We start from the raw sequence: 27,704 nt of genomic DNA on the forward strand, positions 1-27,704 counted from the left end.
GTTGTATTGTTTTGTATATGTTAAATGTTATAAAAATGTGGATTATAAATAATAATAAAAAAAAAATGATGATGATGAATGCTCTGGAAAGCTCGTCTTATAATATCAATTTTTAGTCCAAATTAAAAAAAAAAAAGCATCACCTAATGCTAAAGTACTCATTTGCGCTGCCCTAATGGAACTGGGTAACACGACTATCTCTATTTAAATAGGCAATCCAAGCTGGCAGATTTTTTTTAGCGATTTTTAAAAATATAGTATTGAAGCAGGAGCTGAACCCCATTAATTTCAGCTCCGGGGCGCCCCGGCTTCCGGAGATACTTGAAAAAAAATAATATTCACCCAGCGCTCTTAGGCCTTGCCCCCGCTGCATGCTGCAGCGTCCACTGTGGCGGACGCTGCGCTCACCAGAGCCCTCCCCGCAATGGCGCCGGGCCCGCTGCGAGGGGGGGCCGCAGCGCTCGCGCGAGAGCTACTCCTGCTCTCAATAGAATTGAGAGCAGGAACTCGCGTCGAGCGGCTAGGCACGCCCCCCGGCGGTTCAGCCAATGAGGGCGAACCTGCCGGGTGACGTCATGACCGCGCCCCCGTCACTCCTCCGCCACGCCCCCCCCGGTCTCTGCTGCTGCAGTGAGCTGCAGACCGGGGAATCGCCGGAACGCGCAGCCGAAAGCGCGGGCGCGCATTACAGCGCCGTGACCGGGGCCTTAGCCTAAGTGTTCAAGTAATGAAGTGGTAGTAAAAAAAAAAATAATAAAATAAGTGATAATAGAAACAGTGCTGTGCGATCAAATTAAAATATACAGTGATATGCAGTATAAGCAAAAACACACCGCGTGCAGCCCGTTACCTTCACAGCGTCCTCCTGCCGGGTCGGGAAAGAGCAGTTAGAAGAAAAGGCCGGAGCTGGCCACAGGATCAAAGTGCTACACAGTGCAATAAAGTGAGGGATTAATGGCAGGTCAGCTCTCGCAGGTGTGGAATGGTTCCTCAAGCATCAATTGGGGGTAGATTGTTTTCGTGCCCCACGAAGTTCGCCTCTAAATGGATCACACACATGGAGCGTGGTGGGGGGATTTCATGTAGAACGAGAGAAACACAACAGGATAGTGCAGATGGAAAAGAAACAGTGTATTATACACAGATGGCCACGTGCCAAATGCACACTCGCATTTTAGACCTTGGATTTGAGCATTTGAATGAAACAGGGAAGTACCGCGGAGGCAATAGCAAAGTTTCAGCCGGGTCGTGATCAGCTGTTTCTGGCGGGTCTCCACGGATCCCTCCGGCGTTTGTAGCAGGGAACTGGTGTGCAGTCCGTTCCAAGCACACGGATGTCTCCTCCCGTTCGATGACGTCGCCGACGTGGTGCCGTGCAGTCCTCCAGCTCACACCCGGGCTCTACGCGTTTCGCACTCGCTTCAAAAGGAGTCAAAGATGCCGGTAGCAACTCTCCCCGGCTACCAGCGTTCACAGTATGTCCACTGTTGAAAGTTATCGAACCCTGCAGGCCGATAAGAAGCCGTGACATCATCGGCGAGGCTTCCTATTGGCCGTGACACGGGAGCTTTAAACTTGAAATCCCTGCTTGCTCAGCAGGAGCAGCAACTGGCACCTACTCGGGTGGTAAGTATCTCCGGAAGTAGAGGGTCCCCAGAGCTGAAGTTAACGGGGTTCAGCTCCGGAGACCCCCTGCTTCAAAGCGATAAACATTTTATTTCTTTTTTAAACATTCGTCTTGGATTGCTCCTTTATGCCATTATATTAGAAAGTATTTGCTACATGTTGAATAGACGAGTCTGAGTTTAGGCCGCAGAGGATTTGCTGAACACCCCGTGTATCGTCTCAGCATTTTCTGAACCTTATTTGTCTTGTCCGTTGGTTGCTCCGGATCAGTATGTTTTATACGTACGTTATACAACATCACATGGTTCGACAAAAATAAGGACATAGCCACATTTTGCATCTCGGCCACAAACGATGCGCCGCGAAGGAATGAAAGGACATGCGGAATTTAGGTAGCGCTGCTACTTTAATACCCGTCTTAGAAATGGTTTAAAAGTCTGCGTACAAGGTTAAAATTCATCAAATCTGGAGGATACATCTTTATACGATGTGTGAAGTTCAGTGTAAAGATCCCCAGACCCCGAATACAGAAGGTGACGAAAGGTTTCATTTGGCGAAAACATTATGACAGACGGGTGTAACGATTTTAAAACGGCGTCAAGTAAAATATATTAAGAAGACAAAATGAGCAGTCACGCTGTAGCTATGAGATTTTCGATCAGTGAGGGCTGCTGCTCAATTAGGCCCAAATCCACAAAGTGCAGTTAAATCCGGGCTCATAACGGGACGTGACCTAAAACAGGAGAGGGCGTGATGTTCCCCGAGGTTACCGTGTCTCCTCACTGCTAATTATATGCAGAAACAGCGTCCGTTCTACATGTCATTAGCATGGGGTCACCGTCACGTTATTGTAGCATCATGTGGTGTTATCTCCCAGTAACGTGACGGTGAGTGTGTCTTAGTGTTACTCCCGTCCCGAGCCGGAAATAGGGGTTTATCTCACGGTGAGAGAGGGGAAATAACGCTATGTTAGTTATATCACCTCACTGTGGGGTTACCCCCATCCAGACCCGGAAATAGGGGTTTATCTCACGGTGAGAGAGGGGGAAATAACGCTATGTTAGTTATATCACTTCACTGTGGGGTTACCCCCATCCAGACCCGGAAATAGGGGTTTATCTCACGGTGAGAGAGGGAAATAACGCTATGTTAGTTATATCACCTCACTGTGGGGTTACCCCCATCCAGACCCGGAAATAGGGGTTTATCTCACGATGACAGAGGGAAATAACGCTATGTTAGTTATATCACCTCACTGTGGGGTTACCCCCATCCAGACCCGGAAATAGGGGTTTATCTCACGATGAGAGAGGGGGAAATAACGCTATGTTAGTTATATCACCTCACTGTGGGGTTACCCCCATCCAGACCCGGAAATAGGGGTTTATCTCACGGTGAGAGAGGGGGAAATAACGCTATGTTAGTTATATCACCTCACTGTGGGGTTACCCCCATCCAGACCCGGAAATAGGGGTTTATCTCACGGTGAGAGAGAGGGAAATAACGCTATGTTAGTTATATCACTTCACTGTGGGGTTACCCCCACCCAGACCCTATGTCAGTGCCTGGATGTGAGCAACGCCACATTTAGGCATGACCTAACTAACGTCACACCAAGTCCCCACGTTAACCTTAATGAGCTTTAGTGGCTACGCCACGTTATCATCACGTCTCATTTGCATGTCATTATCACTAGCAGCCAATATAATTACCGCTATGCTCATTACGAGAGAAAACCCGCCGGCTTGGTGTGACGATACGTGGTTAGTGTTAACGTGCCATTACGTGACCTAACGAAACTTTGTGGATCCGAGCCTCTCTCTTGCAGAGGTTCCTCACTTAGAATGTTTTCTGTGTAATCGAGAACAGCCAATATCCCGCTCCTCCATCTACAGACACGACAAACATGGAGGCATTAAAACAATCTTTAAAAGTACTTCTTACCCATAATATACAATACAGCAGGGGGCTCAACTCCAGTCCTCAAGTCCCTTCAACAGGACAGGTTTTCAGGACATCCTTGCTTCAGTCCAGGTGACTCAATCAGTGGCTCAGTCGCAGACTGCGCCTCTGATTGAGCCACCTGTGCTGAAGCAGGTACTGATTGAGCCACCAGTGCTGAAGCAGGGATATCCTGAAAACGTGACCTGTTGGGGGGGGGGGGGAACGAGGGGGCTTGAGGACTGGAGTTGAGCTCCCTGCATTATAGCATCTGCTATCACCTCTCGTCTTTTTTTTTGAAGTGTTTAATTCCTAAAAATATGACCCCCAAAACGGAAATAAACACGGCTCCTGAGGCTCCTCTCACATCAGCCTCATCGAGGGGGGGAAAAAGGTGGGCTTGCACCATTAAAAAAAAGGTAAATGACGTCAAGAGCGATCAGATATGAATGGAATTGCAGCTCTTGGGGAATCTCAATCTCCGCGTGCTGCAGCCTCGCTGATCCTTCTCGTTACACTGCATGCTGCACAAGGACAGACCCCCATTCAGAAACCTCGCCCCTTCTACACGTCTAGTTTCCAGCCAAACATGATCTACAAATATTAAAATAAATATCTCTTTAGGTTCGAACAAAATAAAAAATGTCAGCCGATTGTTGACACTGGAAGCTTTCAGACAGGCCGAGGCTCCTCCCGGCTTCTGCTTCTCTAACGCCGGTGCACACCCTCTTCCTAGCCGCAGGAGTGTCCAAACACCAGACAAACCAAGTGGAGAGGGGCTTGTCGGATAGGTTGGCGTTGTTCCAGGGGAAGCTGGAGCCGAAGGGGGGGGGCACAGTTCCTGCTGCAAAGGAGTAATGCACGTGGAATGCTTGACCCCCGGTCAGTGATGCTCGCTCGTGGCAATACTCTGCCCGGGTGGCGGAGTGTCCAGCCCAAGCAAACTCCCCAGGTAAGAGTGTTCCCTGCTCTCCAGCATCTCCTCCGGGCGCACGGGGTGCAGGAGGGTGGCGGGCTGCGGGGTAATTGTGTACTTCTCCAGGAAGGCCAAATCGGCGGGCCGCTGGTACTCGGCCGGCGGGGGCAGCACGGAGCCGCGTGTGTGCTCCTCCAAGTCCTCCGGGCTCCCGGTCAACTCCACTGGCACAAGGGTTAGCGGCACGCAGATGTCCGCGCCCACGCTCTGCGAGGATTCTGGGTAGCACTTCGGTTCGTCGTCGTCGCCACCGCCGGCCTCCTCTTCCTCTGCTTTGGAGCCGTGGACGTGGTCGATGTGATACTTCAGCTTGTCCTTGCGTTTGAAGGTGGCGTCGCAGTGCTGACAGTTAAAGGGACGGGCGTCCGAGTGGATGACCATGTGCTTGGTCAGCGTTTTCTTGATGCGGAACGACTGGTTGCAGATGTGACATTTGTACGGCTTTTCGCCTGGGGACCAAAGAGAAGAGAAAGTGGTTACAGGAGCGGCTTCCCCCGGAAAGCAGATTAACCAACATGGATGTTGTTCTTTGCAATTTAATTTGAATTTGCAAAGGCCCGAAGCCTGCTGTAGAGTGTCCACATGGCACTGCCGGCTGTTTATTCTCACTCTCACTTACCAGTGAAGCCGTCTTATCCCGGGATGCTCTGACCAGGTTCTTCGACGCCTACTAATGCCACCAATTACCGGAGTTTAAAGCCCCCTTTTTCCTACGTTAAATTAGTGGGAAGCAGGGGGTCCAAGAAGCTGAACCACGTCAAGGTCTTCAGAGCAGGGACTCCCTTACCTATTGTTTTATGTCTGAAGAGCCAATTCCCAGATGTGTTATATTATGTCACGTGTGTTGTAAAGCGCCATGTGCCAGCAGGGCACTATATACAAAAATACACACACACACACACACACACACACACACACACACACACACACACACACACACACACACACACACACACACACACACACACACACACACACACACACACACGTATAAATGGATCCTTTCTCTAGCTCTTTGGTGGCAGAGGGTTCTGGCAGTGCCCAGTCAGACTCAGGGGAACATTTTTGATCCGGGTTTTCCTGTTGGCAAACTACACTGGTACTGAGCACCCACTCACCTGAATGTGTCCTGAAATGCATTTCCAGGCTCGATTTCCCCTTGAAGACTTTTTTGCAAACTTCGCACTGATGGAACGTGGCTTTGTACCTGGGAACCGCCCCCGGGAAAAAAAACACATTATTTCCGCTTTTTTTAACATTGCAGTTTTCAAACGGGTACAGAAAACCATAGAACGTTAAAATACATTAACGACATACAGAGAATAACATTTCCTTTACTTTTTACACCGGTAACAAAAAAACAAAACAAAAATACTGTTTTTGTTTTTTTAAGGAGGAATCCAAGTTAAATGAATCCCTTTTTCTTAACCTGGCCTCCCACGCACACGAGCCACCCCCGCACATGCCCCCCCCCCCCACCACACACCCACGGCCCTTCCCCTTCCCCCCCGAACAGGGCCACCCCCCCTCCCATGTTAATGAAAAAAGGATTCATTAAACTTGAAGGCGGTCTTCGGAACTGAACCGCGTTGGGTCCGTGTGACTGGAACTTCTTGTTTTCGGGATATTTGCCAGGAAAGTGCCACTGATAGTTTTTTTAATTCCCCGTGGCATGTGGACACAACAAAAAAACGCAACGGATTAAGGCATCCTTTTTGTTTCCCTTGTAGAGGAGAAGGCGAAATCTCTCCCTTCTCTGTCCCATCTTATATCTCACCCTAATATCTCACCATACCTTCCTCTGCCCCTCCTTACATCTCAGGCCTAATATCTTACTATAAAATCCTCTGCCCCTCCTTACATCTCACCCTAATATCTCACTATACCTTCCTCTGCCCCTCCTTACATCTCCCCCTAATATCTCACTGTAGCCTCCTCTGCCCCTCCTTACATCTCCCCCTAATATCTCACTATACCCTCCTCTGCCCCTCCTTACATCTCCCCCTAATATCTCACTATACCCTCCTCTGCCCCTCCTTACATCTCACCCTAATATCTCACTATACCTTCCTCTGCCCCTCCTTACATCTCAGGCCTAATATCTCACTATACCCTCCTCTGCCCCTCCTTACATCTCACCCTAATATCTCACTATACAATCCTCTGCCATTCCTCACACCTCACCCTAATATCTCACTATACCTTCCTCTGCCCCTCCTTACATCTCACCCTAATATCTCACTATACCTTCCTCTGCCCCTCCTTACATCTCCCCCTAATATCTCACTATACCCTCCTCTGCCCCTCCTTACATCTCACCCTAATATCACACTATACCCTCCTCTGCCCCTCCTTACATCTCACCCTAATATCTCATTATACCCACCTCTGCTCCTCCTTACATCTCCCCCTAATATCTCACTATACCCTCCTCTGCCCCTCCTTACATCTCACCCTAATATCTCACTATACCCTCCTCTGTCCCTCCTCACATCTCCCCCTAATATCTCACTATACCCTCCTCTGTCCCTCCTTACGTCTCACCCTAATATCTCACTATACCCTCATCTGCCCCTCCTTACATCTCACCCAATATCTCACTATACCTTCCTCTGCCCCTCCTTACATCTCACCCTAATATCTCACTATACCCTCCTCTGCCCCTCCTGACATCTCACCCTAATATCTCACTATACCCTCCTCGGCCCCTCCTTACATCTCACCCTAATATCTCACTATACCCTCCTCTGCCCCTCCTTACATCTCACCCTAATATCTCACTATACCCTCCTCTGCCCCTCCTTACATCTCACCCTAATATCTCACTATACCCTCCTCTGCCCCTCCTTACATCTCACCCTAATATCTCACTATACCCTCCTCTGCCCCTCCTTACATCTCAGCCTAAAATCACACTATACCCTCCTCTGACCTCCTTACATCTCAGCCCTAATATCTCACTATACCCTTCTCTGCCCCTCCTTACATCTCACCCTAATATCTCACTATACCCTTCTCTGCCCCTCCTTACATCTCACCCTAATATCACACTATATCCTCCTCTGTCCCTCCTCACATCTCACCCTAATATCTCACTATATCCTCCTCTGTCCCTCCTCACATCTCACCCTAATATCTCACTATACCCTCCTCTGCCCTCCTCACCCTAATATCTCACTATACCCTCCTCACATCTCACCCTAATATCTCACTATACACCCCTCTGCCCCTCCTTACATCTCACCCTAATATCTCACTATACCCTCTCTGCCCCTCCTCACATCTCACCCTAATATCTCACTATACCCTCCTCTGCCCCTCCTTACACCTCAGCCCTAATATCTCACTATACCCTCCTCTGCCCCTCCTTACATCTCACCCTAATATCTCACTATACCCTCCTCTGCACCTCCTTACATCTCACCCTAATATCTCACTATACACCTACCCGACTCTTGCGTTTTGCCCAAGGATATATTTTCTCTACCCCCTTTGTATCTAAAGCCCTCTCCCGCCTTAAACCTCTCTCACTGACTGCCCCGCACCTCTGGAATACCCTTCCCCTCAATATCCGACTAGCACCTACTCTCCACCTTTAGGACCTTTCTTAAAACTCACCTCTGTAACGCAGCATATAAGTAGCTCTGTGGCTGATACTATACACCTCATACATCGACCGTGGCCCCTTGCAGAAGCACTTACCAGAACGCCCTCCTACTGTCTCTGTATGTTCTTCCTACCTACCACTTAGAGCGTAAGCTCTTCAGGGAAGGGACGCCTTTTCCGAAATGTTACTTTCATGTCTGAAGCGCTTCTTCCCATTATGTGTTATATTATTTTGTCCCTGTATTACAGCTGTGACGCGCGGTGTACCTGGATGGTGCTATATAAAGATATACATATATTACGCTCAGATATCCCAACTTACTTCTGCCACACTTTCTCCCCGAGATGAACGCTCTTGTAGTGAACGGTCAGATGGTCACGGCGCCCAAAACATTTCCCGCACTCCTCACACTGATGCGCTTTCTCCCCTAAATAAAAAAACATGTCAATGTTACACAATGTGCAATATTTCATCTGTTGCAAGTTGCCCCCGATTAAAGCAGCGATCCCCCATAAGAGGAGTTTAACCCGTTAGTGTCTGCTTCCCGGAGCATGTCCTCCTCTTTAATAAAAAACGTGGATTTATTTTTGAAGTGTTAAAGCAGCAAAATGTGAAGAGATAAATATATATATTTTAAAATAAATCAGTTGTGTAGTGTTAGATAATAGTGATTTGTTTTTTTAATACAACTCTTAATGCCATTATTAATGAGTGTTAATACACAGAGCATCCTGTGATTTCTATAGCAGGTTTATCCCACCTCCCCAGCAGTGCAAGATCCTTGCAACACTTTCCTGTGTGTGATCATGTGTTGCCAACGTTCCCAGCAGTTTGTGCTGCAAACTGTAACAGATAATTTTACCTTATTAAAGATATAAGAATACATTGTATCTGCCGAGTTACACTGACTGAAGGATTGATTGAAACTGAAAAGGCGGCCATTTAGTGAACCCTGGGAAGCAGGATCTTTGCTGATCGGTAACGGGAAAGCTAATCGATCAGCAGTTTAAATAATCACTTTTCAATAAAAGTAATCAAATGCGGTATATATTAACACAACAAAATAATATATATATTTTTTGAAGTGCTGCTTGTATTGCCACTTTAAAGTATACAAAAGTACATTAGGATTCCCGTGGTCCTTGCTGGTGACCCCTGCTGTACACCCCAGTGCCACGTATCAGGCTCTGCATGACTTATTCCCGCCGGCCGCACCTGAATGTATCTTCTTGTGTTTGGTGAGGTGATCATGGCGTATGAAAGTCTTGCCACACTCGTCGCACTCGTAACGCTTGTCGTCGTGATGAACGCGAAGATGGAGTCTGGGAAACAAGAAGACGACAGTGGCGCGGAGGTTAAACTGAGCCCTACGGTCCGGTCAGCAGCCGTCTGGAAACGAACAAGGCGACCACCATGTTTTATTAACTTTCACCTACCAGATATGGCATAAGCACAAGCTCATTTTCTAGGGGCTCATGGGGCTGACGCTCCGATGGGAGTGTCTAGCCCAATCAAAAACTAAAGTGGACCCCCTTCCACTTCTGTCTTATGGGGCCTGTGTGTCGTCATGTGACCGCTCCTAGAGTGATCAGGTGACCTGGAAGTGACGGAACTTTGGCCCCTTAACCATGTCACTGCCATCAGTACACTTTGCCCCTAGGAGGGACTGGCTCTTTAAGAGGCGACGCAGCGCCAGTTACCTGTAGGAGCTGCCGTGGCGGAAGTTCTGCCCGCAGATACTGCACAGGTGAGGCTTCTCACCGCTGTGAATCCGCAGATGCTCTTTCAACGTGGTTCTGAGTAAGAAGAGTAAGTCGTTATAGGACGTACGGGCTACATTAACTAAACATAGAAACACAGACGGCACACACAGCCATTTGGCCCGCCTTATCTGCCCATTCCCCTATCAACACCGCAGACCCTGTGTGATCCTTGGCTTGCTTTTCGATTCAGGATTTAGCCTTTTGTCTATTTCGAGCATATGTGACTTCCCTTCCTGTATTGCCCATTACCACCTCTACTGGGAAGCTACTCCATGAATCCACCACGTCTTCCGTGAAGAAATGCTTCCTCACACTTCCCCTGAGCCTCCCACCCCCCAGCATCAGAGAATGATCTTGTTCCTCCGGGCCTTCCCTCTCTCTGAAATAGGTAACAATGTCACACGCCACATTGTAACACAACATATCCCAAATCAACTCCGTTTCCATTGGATAGAATGCAGTGTTCCCGCACAAACTGTCCCGCAGAGGGGCAGTGGGTATGTGTTTGGGAATGTGGTTGTGTGGCATCCTAGGAACACACAGTGACCCAGGCTCAGCGCCCGCGCTGGGCGACGTGCTGCTGGCCGGGCTCAGACTCTCCTTACCTTTCCCTTACCGATTTGCCACAGATGAAGCAGGTCCACTTCCTCTTCCCGCCGTGCGTGTACTCGATGTGACGCTTCAGGTTGCCGGTGTCGTTAAACTGACGGCCGCAGACGTCACAGGGGAAGGGACCTGGCGGCAGGACGAAGAGAAGAGGTGATCCCTGCAGCCAGCCATTTATCTATTGGGGGTCCCCTACATCAGACCTGCGCTCACTTTAGCAACGCGAGGACCCCCAGTGCAGCCAATATACAAGTGTTCTTCCCGTTTTTTTGAGGGGGGGGATTAAAAAAGTCCGCCAGCAATATTGTTTTGGTAAGGCAACGAATTAGGGAACATCTCCGTGTTACTAGGGTGGTGTGTGTATGTGTCTGTACATGTACACACACACACACACACACACCACTTTTGTTTTTCATTACACCTTACATTTTTCCCACTCAATCCCCATGGGAATGTGCACAGTTGTAGGTCTGTGATGTAGGTTAACACTATATAAGAAGCACAATGCAGACAATCAACTGATGTTGACATAATACAGCGACATTAGGTTAGTTAACAAGTGCCAGATACACTGCGGGAGGTGCGTGCTCATTACACCGGAAATAGGAGTTTTTATTTCGGAGCTAATAAATGTGTGGAACTGTTATAATCTAATCTGAAACCCTGCGATTACTATGAAGTTTGGGGTAAAAGTGTGTTTTCAAAATAACGAGAACGCCGCGGTCTGATCACTGATAACGCGCTGACCCCGCGTCTCCCACTGCTGAACGATGCGTTGTTTTACGGGTGAGGTTTTTCCGGCCTCCTAGTGACCGTCCTTCATCAGGAAACACTTAGTGTCAGCGTTTTGGACCCTAATTCTTGCTCTGTCTCCAGCACGTTATAACGCGCTTATCTACTGTGCTGTGCGCCATTGTGTGACTATTTGGGGTCAATCCGCCATCACCAATGCCAAAGGACATTTATTAAGTTATGAAATCATTCTTACATGTAATAATCTCCTGCGACAGACCTGTAATTACTCACAATTTCATGACAATTTTACCAGCCTCATTATGTCTCTAACTCTATTCATATATCTCCATCTCTCCTTCCTTCCCCACTTCTCTGTTCACATGAACTCCTTTCTTACCTGCGTCCTCTGACACCACACAGCTATACCCCCTGCACTAAATCACACCCCTACAAATCTTCCTCACACATTCTCTTTCTGTCCATGCTTCTCCTCCTTGCTTCTGGGGATATCTCCCCCAATCCTGGTCCCTGCCTTATTCCTACATGCGCTCGTCCTCGCCTGCCAATTGCAAACTCTACTCCCTCTGGTGTCAACCCCTCCAACCTCATACCCATCCCCTGCCACCCTCCCTCCTCTCTCCCTTTCTCCTGTGCCCTTTGGAAAGCCCGCTCCCTTTCCAACAAGTACCTCTCCATGCATGACTTCTTTCTCTCTCACTCTCTGCTCCTATTTGCTATAACTGAGACCTGGCTCACTCACTCTGACTCTGCTCTGGAAGCTGCCCTCTCTTATGGTGGCCTTTCCTTCTCCCACACTCCGCGCCCTGATGGCAGGGGTGGAGGCGTGGGGCTCCTGCTCTACTCTCTCTGCCGTTACCAAACCCTTCCTATGCCTCCCTCTCTTGCTTTTCCCTCCTTTGAGGCTCACAATGTCCAGATCTTCTCTCCTCTCCCTGTCCATGTGGTGGTCATCTATCGCCCACCTACCTCTACTCATCCCCCTTCTGCCTTTCTCTCTAACTTTGAATCCTGGCTCTTTCTTCCTCTCCTCAGGCTCCCCTGTTCTTCTCCTTGGGGACTTCAATTGCCACATTGATGACCCCTCTCTCCCTTGGGCTTCCCGCTTTCTTTCTCTAACCTCTTCTTTTGGCCTTTAACAGTGGACTGCAGCCAGCACCCACAAGGATGGCCACTACTTAGACCTGGTTTTCACTAAAAACTTCTCTCTCTCCTATTTCTCCATTTCCCCTTTTCCTCTCTCTGACCATCACCTCATCTCATTCTCTCTATCTCGCTTCTCCCCTTCTCCACCTCCATCTACCACCCGGTTCTGCAGAAACCTGCGCTCTATTCACTTACCTGACTTTGAGTCCACTTTACGCTCCTCCCTCTCCTCTCTCAGCTCTGCTACAGACCCTGACAACCTGGTCAGGAACTACAACTCTGTCTTGTCCTCCTCTCTTGATCTACATGCCCCGCTTTCTCTCTGCCGCACTCGCCCTTCTAACCCTAGACCTTGCTAAATTCCCACACGCGCATGCTGCGTTCTTCCACTCGTTTCTCTGAACGCCTCTGGAGGAAGTCTCACACTCTCGCAGACTTCCTTCACTACAAATTTATGCTATCCTGTTTCAACTCTGCCCTCTCGCAAGCTAAACAAGCCTACTTTTCTGCACTAATCAACATGCACAAGTCTAACCCACGCCGACTGTTCTCTGTCTTTGATACTCTACTCAAACCACCCTCAGCTGCCTCTCCTTCCTCCATCTCCGCTCAGGACTTTGCTAACTATTTTAAGGAAAAGGTGGAATCCATACGTCAGAACATCCCCTCTGTTTCTTCCTCCCATCCTACACCTCTTCCTAACTCTCCTCCTGCCTTCCTTGACTCTTTTTCCACTGTCTCAGAGGAGGATATGTCATTGCTGATCTCCTCTTCTCCCTCTACCACTTGCTCTCTTGACCCCATTCCCTCCCATCTCCTAAAACCTCTTGCTCCTACTATAATCCCTACGCTCACACACATTTTTAACTCCTCCCTCTGCTCTGGAACCTTTCCATCCTCCTTCAAACATGCAACAGTCATACCATTACTCAAAAACAGCAAGCTTGACCCTACCTGTCTTTCTAACTATCGACCTGTCTCCCTCCTGCCTTTTGCCTATAAACTCCTGGAACGTCTTGTATTCTCTCGCTTGCTCCATTTTCTCAACACCTATTCTCTCCTAGACCCTCTACAATCTGGCTTCCGCACTGCTCACTCCACGGAAACAGCCCTCACTAAAATAACTGACGACCTCCATGCTGCCAAAGACAGAGGTCATTACACTCTGCTCATATTACTCGACCTCTCTGCAGCATTTGACACCGTGGACCACCCTCTTCTCCTTCACATTCTCCATACTCTTGGTATTCGGAACAAAGCTCTATCCTGGATCTCATCCTACCTCTCCCATCGTACTTTCAGTGTCTCTTCTGCTAACACCTCCTCCTCTATTGATCTCTCTGTGGGGGTACCCCAGGGCTCTGTCCTGGGACCTCTTCTCTTTTCTCTGTACACACTCTCTCTAGGTGACCTAATAACATCTTTTGGGTTTAATTATCAATTCTATGCTGACGACACACAAATATACTTTTCAACTCCCGACCTTACACCTGCTGTACAAACCAAAGTTTCTGAATGTCTCTGCTATATCATCCTGGATGGCCCTCCGCCGCCTTAAACTCAACATGGCTAAAACAGAGCTCCTCATACTTCCTCCCAAACCTGGCCCTACTACCTCCTTCCACATTACTGTTGGAACTACGATCATTCACCCAGTAGCCCAAGCACGCTGCCTAGGGGTCACACGACTCCTCTCTCACATTCGCCCCTCACATTCAAAACATTTCTAAAACCTGTCGCTTTTTCCTCCGCAATATAACAAAGATACGCGCTTTCCTCTGTTGCTCGACTGCTAAAACTCTGACTCAGGCCCTCAATCTCTCCCGTCTTGATTACTGTAACCTCCTGCTGTCCGGCCTTCCTGCCTCTCACCTGTCTCCCCTACAATCTATCCTAAACGCTGCTGCCAGAATCACTCTACTCTTTCCTAGATCTGTCTCAGCATCTCCCCTGCTGAAATCCCTCTCCTGGCTTCCGATCAAATCCCGCATCTCACACTCCATTCTCCTCCTCACTTTTAAAGCTTTACACTCTTCTGCCCCTCCTTACATCTCAGCCCTAATTTCTCGTTATGCACCATCCAGACTCTTGCGTTCTGCTCAAGGATGTCTTCTTTCTACCCCCTTTGTATCTAAAGCCCTCTCCCGCCTTAAACCTTTCTCACTGACTGCCCCACACCTCTGGAATGCCCTTCCCCTCAGTACCCGACTAGCACCCTCTCTATCCACCTTTAAGACCCACCTTAAGACACACTTGCTTAAAGAAGCATATGTATAGCACTGTGGATATTCTGAACACATGATACATAAAGCTTGGCCCCCTGCAGACGCACTTACCAGAACTCCCTCCTACTGTCTCTGTACGTTCTACCTACCAACCAATTAGACTGTAAGCTCCTCGGGGCAGGGACTCCTCTTCCTTAATGTTACTTTTATGTCTGAAGCACTTATTCCCATGATCTCTTATTTATATTATCTGTTATTTATTCGATTACCACATGTATTACTACTGGGAAGCGCTATGTACATTAATGGCGCTATATAAATAAAGACATACAATACAATACAATTTCTGCAAGATAAGACGAGAAAGAAAAGAGGTCCCGTTTTGTCTGAACAGTATGTGTGTATATGTGTGCGCGTGCGTATGTATGTGTGTATGTGTGCGTATGTATATTTATTTTTGGGGGGTATAAATAACACACACCTAAATGTAATTTCTCCTGGTGCTTCAGCCTTGCGAAGCGAGACTTGAAGTGTTCTTCGCAGTAAGTGCATTTGAAGGGCTTGTCCTGAGAGTGCAGGATCATGTGTTCCTCCAGGTGCGGCCTCCGGGTGAACGATTTATTGCAGACCTGTGGACGAGACGATGGCGCTCACTGTAACGCCGGATAGCATTCCTTAGGCCAGGTACCCGCTGGCTACTGCAGCGTCCGCCATAAGATCCGCCCCACAATGGGGCTGGGCCCGCTGCGAGGGGGGGCCGCCGCGCTGACAAACTCCTGCTCTCAAGAAAATTGAGAGCAGGAGTCGCGACGGAGCGCTAGGCCACGCCTCTGGCGGTTCAGCCAATGAGGGCGAACCTGCCGTCTGACGTTACGATCGCGCCCCCATCACGCACCCCCCCCCGTCTTTTCCCCTGCAGCTCTCTGCAGACCGGGGGACTCGGCAGGCAGCGGGCCGCAGCCTTACTCCAGCCACAAAACAAACTCGCCAGTCTGCACCCACTGTGGCGCTTTGAGTAAGATAAGCAGAGAGACGTCCACAGGGCGACTGTCTTATAAACAGTGCTCGCTGTGTGATATGGACGTCTTTAACCCGTAACACCAACAGGAGAATACGTACACCCCCTCGTTTCATCACGGGGAGAGCAGTGATGCTATAGTCTGTTGCCATGACTACGGGAGTTAGTTACTGCCGAGACATCTTTGGGATCAGCAGGTCTGTGTGTTGTCTTTGTAACTAGAATAACGCAAAAACACCTTATCCTTTCACAACCCAACCACTCACAAGCACTCCTACCCCTAAACCACCAACTACACGCCAAATGTCACACAAATCCATCCCTCCCTCAGTTACAGGGGGGCAAGACTTCCCATGTTAACCTAATGGCTAAAACTTTTTAACACCCCTTATTGTGTGACCCTGTAACGCAAAAACCCCTAAACGGATTGTGCTCAAACTTCCCACACAGGTTCCCCTGGCAATCTGGCCTGAAACCCACAGCTTGGATTGGTGAATTTGTTAGAGAGTTTTGAACAACTGAAAAAGGGTTATAATGGAAGTCTCGTCCGCACCTGAACAATAGATAAAACGCTGTATAATGCGGCAGCCGTAAGCTTAAAATGGACAAAAAGTAAAGAGTGACACACTGAGTGCTCATCTGCATGTCATGGCTCAGAATCCCTGGCTGGGAGCAAAGTGTACTAATGGCAGTGACAGGGTTAAGGGGTCAGTCCCTCCTAGGGGCAAAGTGTACTAATGGCAGTTACAGGGTTAAGGGGTCAGTCCCTCCTAGGGGCAAAGTGTACTAATTGCAGTGACATGGTTAAGAGGTCAGTCCCTCCTAGGGGCAAAGTGTACTAATGGGAGTGACGTGTTCAAGGGGTCAGTCCCTCCTAGGGCCAAAGTGTACTAATGGCAGTGACATGGTTTAGGGGTCAGTCCCTCCTAGGGCAAAGTGTACTAATTGCAGTGACATGGTTAAGGGGTCAGTCCCTCCTAGGGCAAAGTGTACTAATTGCAGTGACATGTTTAAGGGGTCAGTCCCTCCTAGGAGCAAAGTGTACTAATGGCAGTGACATGGTTAAGGGGTCAGTCCCTCCTAGGGCAAAGTGTACTAATGCCAGTGACATGTTCAAGGGGTCAGTCCCTCCTAGGGACAAAGTGTACTAATGGCAGTGACATGGTTAAGGGGTCAGTCCCTCCTAGGGGCAAAGTGTACAAATGGCAGTGACATGGTTAACGGGTCAGTCCCTCCTAGGGCATAGTGTACTAATGGCAGTGACATGTTCAAGGGGTCAGTCCCTCCTAGGGACAAAGTGTACTAATGGCAGTGACATGGTTAAGGGGTCAGTCCCTCCAAGGTTAAAGTGTACTAATGGCAGTGACATGGTTAAGGGGTCAGTCCCTCCTAGGGACAAAGTGTACTGACACTACAGGTATTTTTAATTAATTTTGTAAAGTTATTATTCAAACCCGATGAGCCGAGACTCGGGAGGGGGAGACTTCCTCTGGCTGCTCCTTTTATCTGATGTCTCTGTGCGTTCAACAAGAGTTTGCGCAGGCAAAGCCCCCTCTCTCCTTATCTGTACTGGCTCTCTGAGGGGGTGTGATAAGAGTAAAGAAAACACAATTTAACAGACACTCCTCCTTCGGAGGCCCCCAAAGAACGCAATTGTAATTATTTTCCAGAGAAAGAAAAAGCTGCCCAATATTTGCTTTACGTACTGCTAGGTTTGTTAAAGGAAGCCAATTTGATTGCTACTTTTTTAAACTAAAGTTTATTATTTTGCAGCTATACGGGATTGCACCGGTAAAACTACGTGAACTCATTACTCCTTTTACGCCGTCAAAAGAAAATATCTTACGTCACATTTCCACCCTTCTGTCTTTAGCCGCTTAATGGCCCGAACTCCGGGGCGTTCTCCGGTGAAACCTACAGGGCAGAAGGAGGCGGCGATTATTCTGCCCTGCGAGCCACGTGCGACACTCGCACACACAGCAGCGACACACACACAGCAGCGACCACACACACACACACACACCACACAGCAGCGACACACACACACACACACAGCAGCGATACACACACACACAGCAGCGACACACACACACACACAGCAGCGACACATACACACACACAGCAGCGACACACACACACAGCAGCGACACACACACACACACACACACAGCAGCGACACACACACACACAGCAGCGACACACACACACACAGCAGCGACACACACACACACAGCAGCGACACACACACACACAGCAGCGACACACACACACAGCAGCGACACACACACACACAGCAGCGACACACACACACAGCAGCGACACACACACACACACACACAGCGACACACTTGCCTCTTGACGTGCTTGGCGAGAGTCTTCCTGCTGGCGTGCAGTTTGCTGCAGTATGGACACTTGTGCTCCTTACTGGGGACGTCCGTGTCCCTGCTGTGTCGCTTCCTATGCACCGTCAGGTTGGATTGGTGGAGTAACACTGGTGGCAAATGTCACACTCAAAGGGTTTCTCACCTGTGTGCACACGCGTGTGAGACTCATACTTACCTGGGGGAGAACAAATACATCTCTAAAACTACAGGTCACAAAGTAAGATAGAAAGATAGGGTGAGAGAGATCGACAGAGAGGGGGAGAGAGCAAGAGAGAGCGAGAGGAGGGGGGAGAGAGGCGGAGAGAGAGAGGGGGAGCGGAGAGAGAGAGGGGGAGGCGGAGAGGGGAGAGAGAGGGGGGGGAGAAGGGGGGGGAGAGAGGGGGGGAGAAGGGGGGGGAGAGAGGGGGGGGATAGGGGGGGGGAGAGGGGGGGGGAGAGAGGGAGGGGGGAGGGAGGGAGGGGGGGGAGAGATGAGGGGGGGAGAGAGGGAGGGGGGGGGGGGAGAGAGGGAGGGGGGGAGAGAGGGAGGGGGAGAGAGGGAGGGGGGAGAGAGGGAGGGGGGAGAGAGGGAGGGGGGAGGGGAGAGAGAGGGGGAGGGGGGAGAGAGGGAGGGGGAGAGAGGGGGGAGGGGGAGAGAGGGGGAGAGGGGGAGGGGGAGAGAGGGGGGAGGGGAGAGAGCAGGGGGAGGGAGAGAGGGGGGAGGGAGAGAGGGGGAGGGAGAGAGAGGGGGAGGGAGAGAGAGGGGGGAGGGAGAGAGAGGGGGGGAGGCGGAGAGTGAGAGGGGGGGAGGCAGAGAGAGAGGGAGAGAGAGAGGAGGAGGAGAGAGGGAGAGAGAGAGGGTGAGAGAGGGGGGGAGAGAGAGGGTGAGGGGGGAGAGAGAGGGTGAGAGAGAGAGAGAGGGCGAGAGAGAGGGGAGAGCGAGAGAGGAGGGAGAGAGAGAGAGGAGGGGGGAGAGAGAGAGGAGGGAGGGAGAGAGGGGGAGAGGGAGGAGAGAGGGGGAGAGGGAGAGAGAGGGGGAGAGGAGAGGGGGAGAGAGAGGGAGGGGGAGGGGGAGAGGAGGGAGGGGGAGAGGGAGGGAGGGGGAGAGGGAGGGAGGGGGAGAGGGAGGGAGGGGGAGAGGGGGGGAGAGGAGGGAGGGGGAGAGGGAGGGGAGGGGAGAGGGAGGGAGGGGGAGAGAGAGGGAGGGGGAGAGAGAGGGAGAGAGGGGGAGGGGGAGGAGGAGAGAGGGGGAGGGGGGGAGAGGAGGGGGAGAGGGAGGGAGAGAGAGAGAGAGGGGGGGAGGGAGGGAGAGAGAGAGAGAGGGGGAGAGGGAGGAGGAGAGAGGGAGAGAGAGAGAGGGGGAGAGAGAGGGAGGGGGAGAGAGAGGGAGGGGAGAGAGGGGGAGGGGGAGAGAGGGGGGGAGGGGGAGAGAGGGGGGGAGGGGGGAGAGAGGGGGGGAGGGGGAGGAGAGGGGAGAGAGGGGGAGAGGGAGGAGAAGAGAGGGAGAGGGAGGAGAAGAGAGGGAGAGAGAGAGGGGGCGAGAGAGAGAGAGAGGGGAGAGAGAGGGGGAGAGAGAGAGAGAGGGGAGAGAGAGGGGGAGAGAGAGAGGGAGGGGGGAGAGGGAGGGAGGGGGGAGAGAGAGAGAGGAGGGAGGGAGAGGGGGGAGAGGGAGAGAGAGAGGAGGGAGAGAGAGAGAGAGGGGGGAGAGAGAGGGAGAGAGAGGGAGAGAGAGAGGGAGGGGGGGAGAAGAGAGGGAGAGAGAGAGGGAGAGAGAGAGGGGAAGAGAGAGGGGGAGAGAAAGAGGGGGGAGAGAGAGAGGGGGGAGAGGGAGGAGAGAGAGAGGGGGAGAGATAGGGGGAGAGGGAGAGAGAGAGAGGGGGGAGAGAGAGAGGGAGAGGGGGAGAGAGGGGGAGAGAGAGAGAGGGGGAGAGAGAGGGGGGCAGAGAGAGGGGGGAGAGGAGAGAGAGGGGGAGAGAGAGAGGGGGAGGGGGAGGGGGAGAGAGAGACATATATATATGCACACACATTTTTTCCTCTTTACCGAAGCAGCAAATTAACCGCTGCAAAGAGACAAGCGTGTTTATTTGTGGGAGATCGAAGCACCGTTCCCACTGGCAGCAAAGAGGCTGATATCTTCTGTTCCCTTTATTAAAACAACAATAATAATAACAACACCGTTCTTACCCACTCGGTCAAACACCTTCTCGCACTTTGGACATTTCAGAACCTTTTTGCTACACATCTGCAGCACTATAGGGGCCAGTCCGTCTGGGTAACTCCCAGGAGTGTCAGAATTGTCATTCCCCTCTTCATCCGGCTCCCCATCACTTTGTCCTTCATCCCCCTCTGTGTCCACCTCCTCCTCCACCCCCTCCGCCTGCCCGTTCTCCTCCTCCTCCTCCACCCCTCCATTAAACTCGCTCCCAGAATCCTCCGAGTCCGTCCTGTCCCGGCTACTTTTGTCCATCTCGCTGACTGATGCCCCGTCGCTCTCCCGCTCCCCATTTTCAAATTTGACGGGGCACTTCCTCTTCCGCGTTGACTTCCTCATGGACGGGTCAGAGTCCTCTAGGACGTCTCCTGCTTTCCCCAACCCGTGAGCTTTGCCCAAGTGGTTTTCCAGTGTCTTCTTGTAGCAGAAATTCCGACCACACAACAAGCACTGATGACTACTCTCCAGTTTACCAATAGACTTATCTGCCGGTTCCTCCGACGGCCAGTCTCCAGCGGGAGCACAACCTCCGTCATCCTCGGTGGCCAACAACTTAACCGCCTCGATGATATCGAGAAACCTCGCTGCCTCCAGGACCGCCCCGATTTCGGTCTCCCGCACCAGAAACTCAGAAGTGTAGAGAAAATCCAGCAGGTGCTGAAAGGCCGGACTGCCGACGTGGTCCAGAGTCACCACCTGTGTCCGCGGGTTCTTGCTCAGGCACGCGTGGAAGTAGCTGCTTCCCACGGCCAGCACCACTTTGTGCACGGGGAATTCTTTGCCTTCCACCACGATGACAAGGTCGCAGAAGGACGTCTGCCTCTGACGGTCGTCGTTCAAATTCTTCAGCAAGTTTTTGCTGTAGTTCAGGGAACTTAAAATTTTCCTCCGACCTGAACCTTGAACGTCGGTGGTTTCCAAAGGAGCCTTCTCTGGGTCACACGGGACAGAGAGAGAATCCGTGGAGGTTTCTTTTGGATTCCCACGAGACGAGCGTCGTTGAAGACTTGGTCGCCTTTTCCGCATGGTAAAAACCATAAAATTTTTAAAAAAAGGTCAGGACGGTGAAAGAGGCGCTTTTAATGTCACACACTTGAGCTGCAGGAGCTTCATGATCTGCCAACGAAATACAGACAGCAGCTGTTACAAAACATTTGGTTGTCAATATTATCAAGATCAATAAAACCGCGATACAGAGAATTTTAGGGAGAGACCTCTTTGAAAAATGTTTCATGTCAAGAGAATACCCTCAAACAGATAACAGTGTTTCCCAACCAAGGGCGGTCAAGAGGCTTTAAAGAGAGGTGAGAGATCAAAGGGGCAGTACAGGTAACACCACGTTATGTTTTGCGTTAACGCTGGCGTGTTTTGTTATGAGTAGCTCTATTAAAGACAATGGGTAATGGCAGGGGGCTAAACTCCAGTCATCAACCCCCCCCCCCCCCCCAATGGGTCAGGTTTTCAGGATATCCCAGCTTCAGCACAGGTAGCTCAATTAGAGGCTCAGTCGAAGACTAAGCCTCTGATTGAGCCAACTGTGCTGAGGCTGGGATATCCTAAAAATCTGACCTGTTGAGAGGGTGGGGGGGGGGGGGGTTGAGGGCTGGAGTTAAGCACCCCTAGTTAAGGAGATAACAAACGTGCTACATCAGCACATGATACAGAAAGTGTCAGGCGAGGGAGCGCGCAGGGGAGGGAGAAAGATTGCAGTGCCTCTATACCAATCACCCAATTATTACCATTCACTGAGTGGAATCCTTAGTCTCCCTTAAGGGACCCAAACCCACTTGGTCATCTCACTTTTGGGCAAATACAGAATGGGGGTTAATAGGCATCACAACTGATTTTTTTTCTGGGGGTTGACTTCAGTTTGGGAACCCCTGGATTAAAATCCCCAAGACGCCGGTGTCACGGCCGGCGCTTCAGACTACGGCCACGCCTCACGTCTGCCTCTTCTTGATGAAGCTGGTGGGTGAAACACGTTGGCGATGACACGCAGACACAGGCCGAGAGATTGCTCGTAACGTGAAGTCCTGCGACAAACCCAGTGCATGTGATTATACCTGGGGTAACCCAACTCGTGCACGAGTCTTAAAACACCCCGATAACCCAACTCCTGGCACCTCGCAGACACCAGTCTTAATACACCCAGATAACCCAACTCCTGCACGAGTCTTAAAACACCCCGATAACCCAACTCCTCGCACCTCGCGGACACGAGTCTTAATACACCCCAATAACCCAACTCCTGGCATCCTGCGGACACCAGTCTAAATACACCCAATAACCCAACTCCTGGCACTCCACGGACACGAGTCTTAATACACCCCGATAACCCAACTCCTTAGACCCTGCTGCCCCTAGGTGTCTTAATACCCCATGATAACATAACTCCTGTTACCCTCACCCCAAGATGACTTATTACCCCATGACAGCCTAACCCCAGAGACATTGTTGCCTCAATGGATACTGTATAATTACCCCAGGATAACCCAACTCCTGCTGTCCTCTTGCCCCAGGCCCCGCCCCCTCCTGTCGGAGTCTCTCTCCCCAGTCCCCTCTGAGGCGCTTCCGCCACCAACACCTACAATTCCTAGACGTCATTTCCGCCGAGCAGAAGCGCCTATTGGTTGCAGTGGCCGTCCATCTGGTTGGAGGTGGAAGAGGGGCGGGGCTTCAGCGGGCCGGCCGCTCATTGCCTGGAGATTGTGTCTGTAACTGGGCACCGCCTCCTCTCTTCGTGACGTCACCAGACAGGGGGATTTCCTTAACCTCTTACTGCCTGAAGAGGATTTGTTGTTTGGTCACGTGTTTAAAAAGTAATATATATACAGTATAGACATAGGAACGTGTGTGTGTGTGTGTGTGTGTGTGTGTGTGTGTGTGTGTGTGTGTGTGTGTGTGTGTGTGTGTGTGTGTGTGTGTGTGTGTATATATAACTGTGTATATACATGTATTCATATTATCCTTATCCTTATCATTATTATTACTGTGATTATTAATGTTATCATTATTATTATTATTATTACTGTGAGTATTAAATGTTATTATCATTATTATTATTACTGCGGTGAGTATTAATGGTATGATCATTATTGTTATGAAAGAGTATTAATGTTATTATCATTATTGTTATGAATGAGTATTAATGTTATTATTATTATTACTGCGAGTATTAATGTTATTATCATTATTGTTATTAATGAGTATTAATGTTGTTATCATTATTGTTATTATTGAGTATTAATGTTGTTATTATTATTATTATTATTATTATTATTATTATTATTATTATTATTATTACTACGGCGAGTATTAATGTTATTATCATTATTGTTATTAATGAGTATTAATGTTATTATCATTATTGTTATTATTGAGTATTAATGTTGTTATTATTATTATTATTATTATTATTACTACGGTGAGTATTAATGTTGTTATTATCATAATTATTAATACTGTGATTATTAATGTTTTCCTATGATTTTTATTAGTATTGTGAAAGTCTGCAAGCCACGCCAAGGCACAACCAAATTTGCGGTCCTAACACTACCTGGTACAATCCTCATTTACCTCTGTTGGGGGGAGAGTGACCACAGTGGGTCTGTCCTGCACAGGAACATGAAAAGGACCTGCTCACTTAGAAAGTGGGGAGGGGCGAGCTTAAACCCTGAGGGGAGGGGCGCTAACCTCCTAACACTGACTAACACCAGCTGCAAATTACATTAATAAACACACAGTCCCAGCAAGCTCAAGCATCCCCAAACCCACCACATCATATATATTAGTGTCAAAAGGAGGGCTACTGAGCGTGGCCAACAAAAGGAGGGCTACTGAGCGTGGCCAACAAAAGGGGGGCTACTGAGCGTGGCCAACAGAAGGAGGGCTACTGAGCGTGGCCAACAGAAGGAGGGCTACTGAGCGTGGCCAACAAAAGGGGGGCTACTGAGCGTGGCCAACAGAAGGAGGGCTACTGAGCGTGGCCAACAAAAGGAGGGCTACTGAGCGTGGCCAACAGAAGGAGGGCTACTGAGCGTGGCCAACAGAAGGAGGGCTACTGAGCGTGGCCAACAGAAGGAGGGCTACTGAGCGTGGCCAACAAAAGGAGGGCTACTGAGCGTGGCCAACAAAAGGAGGGCTACTGAGCGTGGCCAACAGAAGGAGGGCTACTGAGCGTGGCCAACAAAAGGAGGGCTACTGAGCGTGGCCAACAGAAGGAGGGCTACTGAGCGTGGCCAACAAAAGGAGGGCTACTGAGCGTGGCCAACAGAAGGAGGGCTACTGAGCGTGGCCAACAAAAGGAGGGCTACTGAGCGTGGCCAAAGGTATACCACAAAAGGAGGGCTACTGAGCGTGGCCAACAAAAGGAGGGCTACTGAGCGTGGCCAAAGGTATACCACAAAAGGAGGGCTACTGAGCGTGGCCAAAGGTATACCACAAAAGGAGGGCTACTGAGCGTGGCCAAAGGTATACCACAAAAGGAGGGCTACTGAGCGTGGCCAAAGGTATACCACAAAAGGAGGGCTACTGAGCGTGGCCAAAGGTATACCACAAAAGGAGGGCTACTGAGCGTGGCCAAAGGTATACCACAAAAGACAGAAATGCCGAATGCTACATCCAACGTGACAAAAAATATATTAGTGCAAAACTTCAATGCGGATTTTCTTAAGTAAGGGTTATTTAGTTAACGTCGTTGGTCAAAGCGTTATAAGCCTGCAAGCCACACCAAGGCACAACCACATGTGCAGCTCCTAGCACTACCTGGTAAAATTATTATTACTGTGATTACTGATGTTATTATTATTATCATTATTAAAATTATTATTACTGTGATTATTAATGTTATTATTATTAATATTATCGTCAGCATCACCATTAATATTATTATTACTGTGATTATTAATGTTATTATTATTATGAATATTATTATGATTATTATTAATAATAATAATAATAATAATACATGACATTATTTTAACCATGTACTCAAGGCTTTGTCATATAATGTGAATGTATAAAAGTGTGTTTATATTCAATTCATGTGTTGTATTCATGATATATCATATATTATATTGTAGTGTACCTTATCTACAATGTTATGTATAATTAATATCATGAATACAACATATAACTTGAGCAATATATTTAATATATATAGTATAATACCTAAACTGTTGCACCACCCTGAGGAAGATCCCCCTGTGGGATCGAAACGTTGGAGTTATGTGCTGTATTTAATACATTTATTTTCATTCACCTGAGTGCTGTCTCCCTTTTTGCTGCTATGCGGTAATGTATACTTATAATATATATAATATATGATATAATATATATAATATATAGTATAATACCTATACATATAATATTATATGTATTTATATGTATGTATATTCATAACACATGATACATATTTTACATTGGCCGCAGGCCTCCGGAGCTATGAAACTCCGCCATTAGGCTGAGCGGCTCCCGGCACCCCCTACGGAGAGGTCTGTATCTCCGGAAGCAGGGGGTCGCCGGAGCTGAGATTAATGGGGTTCAGCTCTGAAGACCCCCTGCTTCAAGCCCATGTTTTTGTTTTTTTAAATGGCCGCTTGGAACGCCTCTTTAAGTGGCGACGGGTAATACCGGGGGCAGATTTGGTGCTAGACAACCATTCTGATTGTAGAGTTTCTAGGTCTTCTAGGTACAGGGTACTGTATAGGATCCTGACTTCTAGGTACAGGGTACTGTATAGGATCCTGACTTCTAGGTACAGTGTACTGTATAGGATCCTGACTTCTAGGTACAGTGTACTGTATAGGATCCTGACTTCTAGGTACAGCGTACTGTATAGGATCCTGACTTCTAGGTACAGCGTACTGTATAGGATCCTGACTTCTAGGTACAGCGTACTGTATAGGATCCTGACTTCTAGGTACAGCGTACTGTATAGGATCCTGACTTCTAGGTACAGCGTACTGTATAGGATCCTGACTTCTAGGTACAGCGTACTGTATAGGATCCTGACTTCTAGGTACAGCGTACTGTATAGGATCCTGACTTCTAGGTACAGCGTACTGTATAGGATCCTGACTTCTAGGTACAGCGTACTGTATAGGATCCTGACTTCTAGGTACAGCCTACTGTATAGGATCCTGACTTCTAGGTACAGCGTACTGTATAGGATCCTGACTTCTAGGTACAGTGTACTGTATAGGATCCTGACTTCTAGGTACAGTGTACTGTATAGGATCCTGACTTCTAGGTACAGCGTACTGTATAGGATCCTGACTTCTAGGTACAGCGTACTGTATAGGATCCTGACTTCTAGGTACAGCGTACTGTATAGGATCCTGACTTCTAGGTACAGCGTACTGTATAGGATCCTGACTTCTACAGTAGGTACAGCGTACTGTATAGGATCCTGACTTCTAGGTACAGGGTACTGTATAGGATCCTGACTTCTAGGTACAGTGTACTGTATAGGATCCTGACTTCTAGGTACAGTGTACCGTATAGGATCCTGACTTCTAGGTACAGTGTACCGTATAGGATCCTGACTTCTAGGTACAGTGTACTGTATAGGATCCTGACTTCTAGGTACAGGGTACTGTATAGGATCCTGACTTCTAGGTACAGTGTACTGTATAGGATCCTGACTTCTAGGTACAGTGTACTGTATAGGATCCTGACTTCTAGGTACAGCGTACTGTATAGGATCCTGACTTCTAGGTACAGCGTACTGTATAGGATCCTGACTTCTAGGTACAGCGTACTGTATAGGATCCTGACTTCTAGGTACAGCGTACTGTATAGGATCCTGACTTCTAGGTACAGCGTACTGTATAGGATCCTGACTTCTAGGTACAGCGTACTGTATAGGATCCTGACTTCTAGGTACAGCGTACTGTATAGGATCCTGACTTCTAGGTACAGCGTACTGTATAGGATCCTGACTTCTAGGTACAGCGTACTGTATAGGATCCTGACTTCTAGGTACAGCCTACTGTATAGGATCCTGACTTCTAGGTACAGCGTACTGTATAGGATCCTGACTTCTAGGTACAGCGTACTGTATAGGATCCTGACTTCTAGGTACAGTGTACTGTATAGGATCCTGACTTCTAGGTACAGCGTACTGTATAGGATCCTGACTTCTAGGTACAGCGTACTGTATAGGATCCTGACTTCTAGGTACAGCGTACTGTATAGGATCCTGACTTCTAGGTACAGCGTACTGTATAGGATCCTGACTTCTAGGTACAGCGTACTGTATAGGATCCTGACTTCTAGGTACAGCCTACTGTATAGGATCCTGACTTCTAGGTACAGCGTACTGTATAGGATCCTGACTTCTAGGTACAGTGTACTGTATAGGATCCTGACTTCTAGGTACAGCGTACTGTATAGGATCCTGACTTCTAGGTACAGCGTACTGTATAGGATCCTGACTTCTAGGTACAGCGTACTGTATAGGATCCTG

General features: G+C 49.1%; 1 protein-coding gene across 1 annotated transcript; it reads right to left on the reverse strand.

Annotated features, from left to right (window-relative positions):
• Positions 1-2,010: 2,010 nt before the first annotated feature.
• Positions 2,011-22,636, reverse strand: ZBTB41 (zinc finger and BTB domain containing 41). Its single transcript, XM_075617042.1, is given in 12 exon segments — positions 2,011-4,992; positions 5,662-5,750; positions 8,472-8,577; positions 9,366-9,472; positions 9,851-9,946; positions 10,519-10,648; positions 15,125-15,272; positions 17,508-17,551; positions 17,988-18,140; positions 18,143-18,220; positions 20,209-21,352; positions 21,976-22,636. Coding segments are annotated over 11 exon segments (2,559 nt in total). The 5' UTR covers positions 21,275-21,352; positions 21,976-22,636; the 3' UTR covers positions 2,011-4,450.
• Positions 22,637-27,704: the final 5,068 nt, after the last annotated feature.

The sequence above is a fragment of the Ascaphus truei genome, chromosome 10 (genome assembly GCF_040206685.1).
Source record: "Ascaphus truei isolate aAscTru1 chromosome 10, aAscTru1.hap1, whole genome shotgun sequence".
Lineage (NCBI taxonomy): Eukaryota > Metazoa > Chordata > Amphibia > Anura > Ascaphidae > Ascaphus > Ascaphus truei.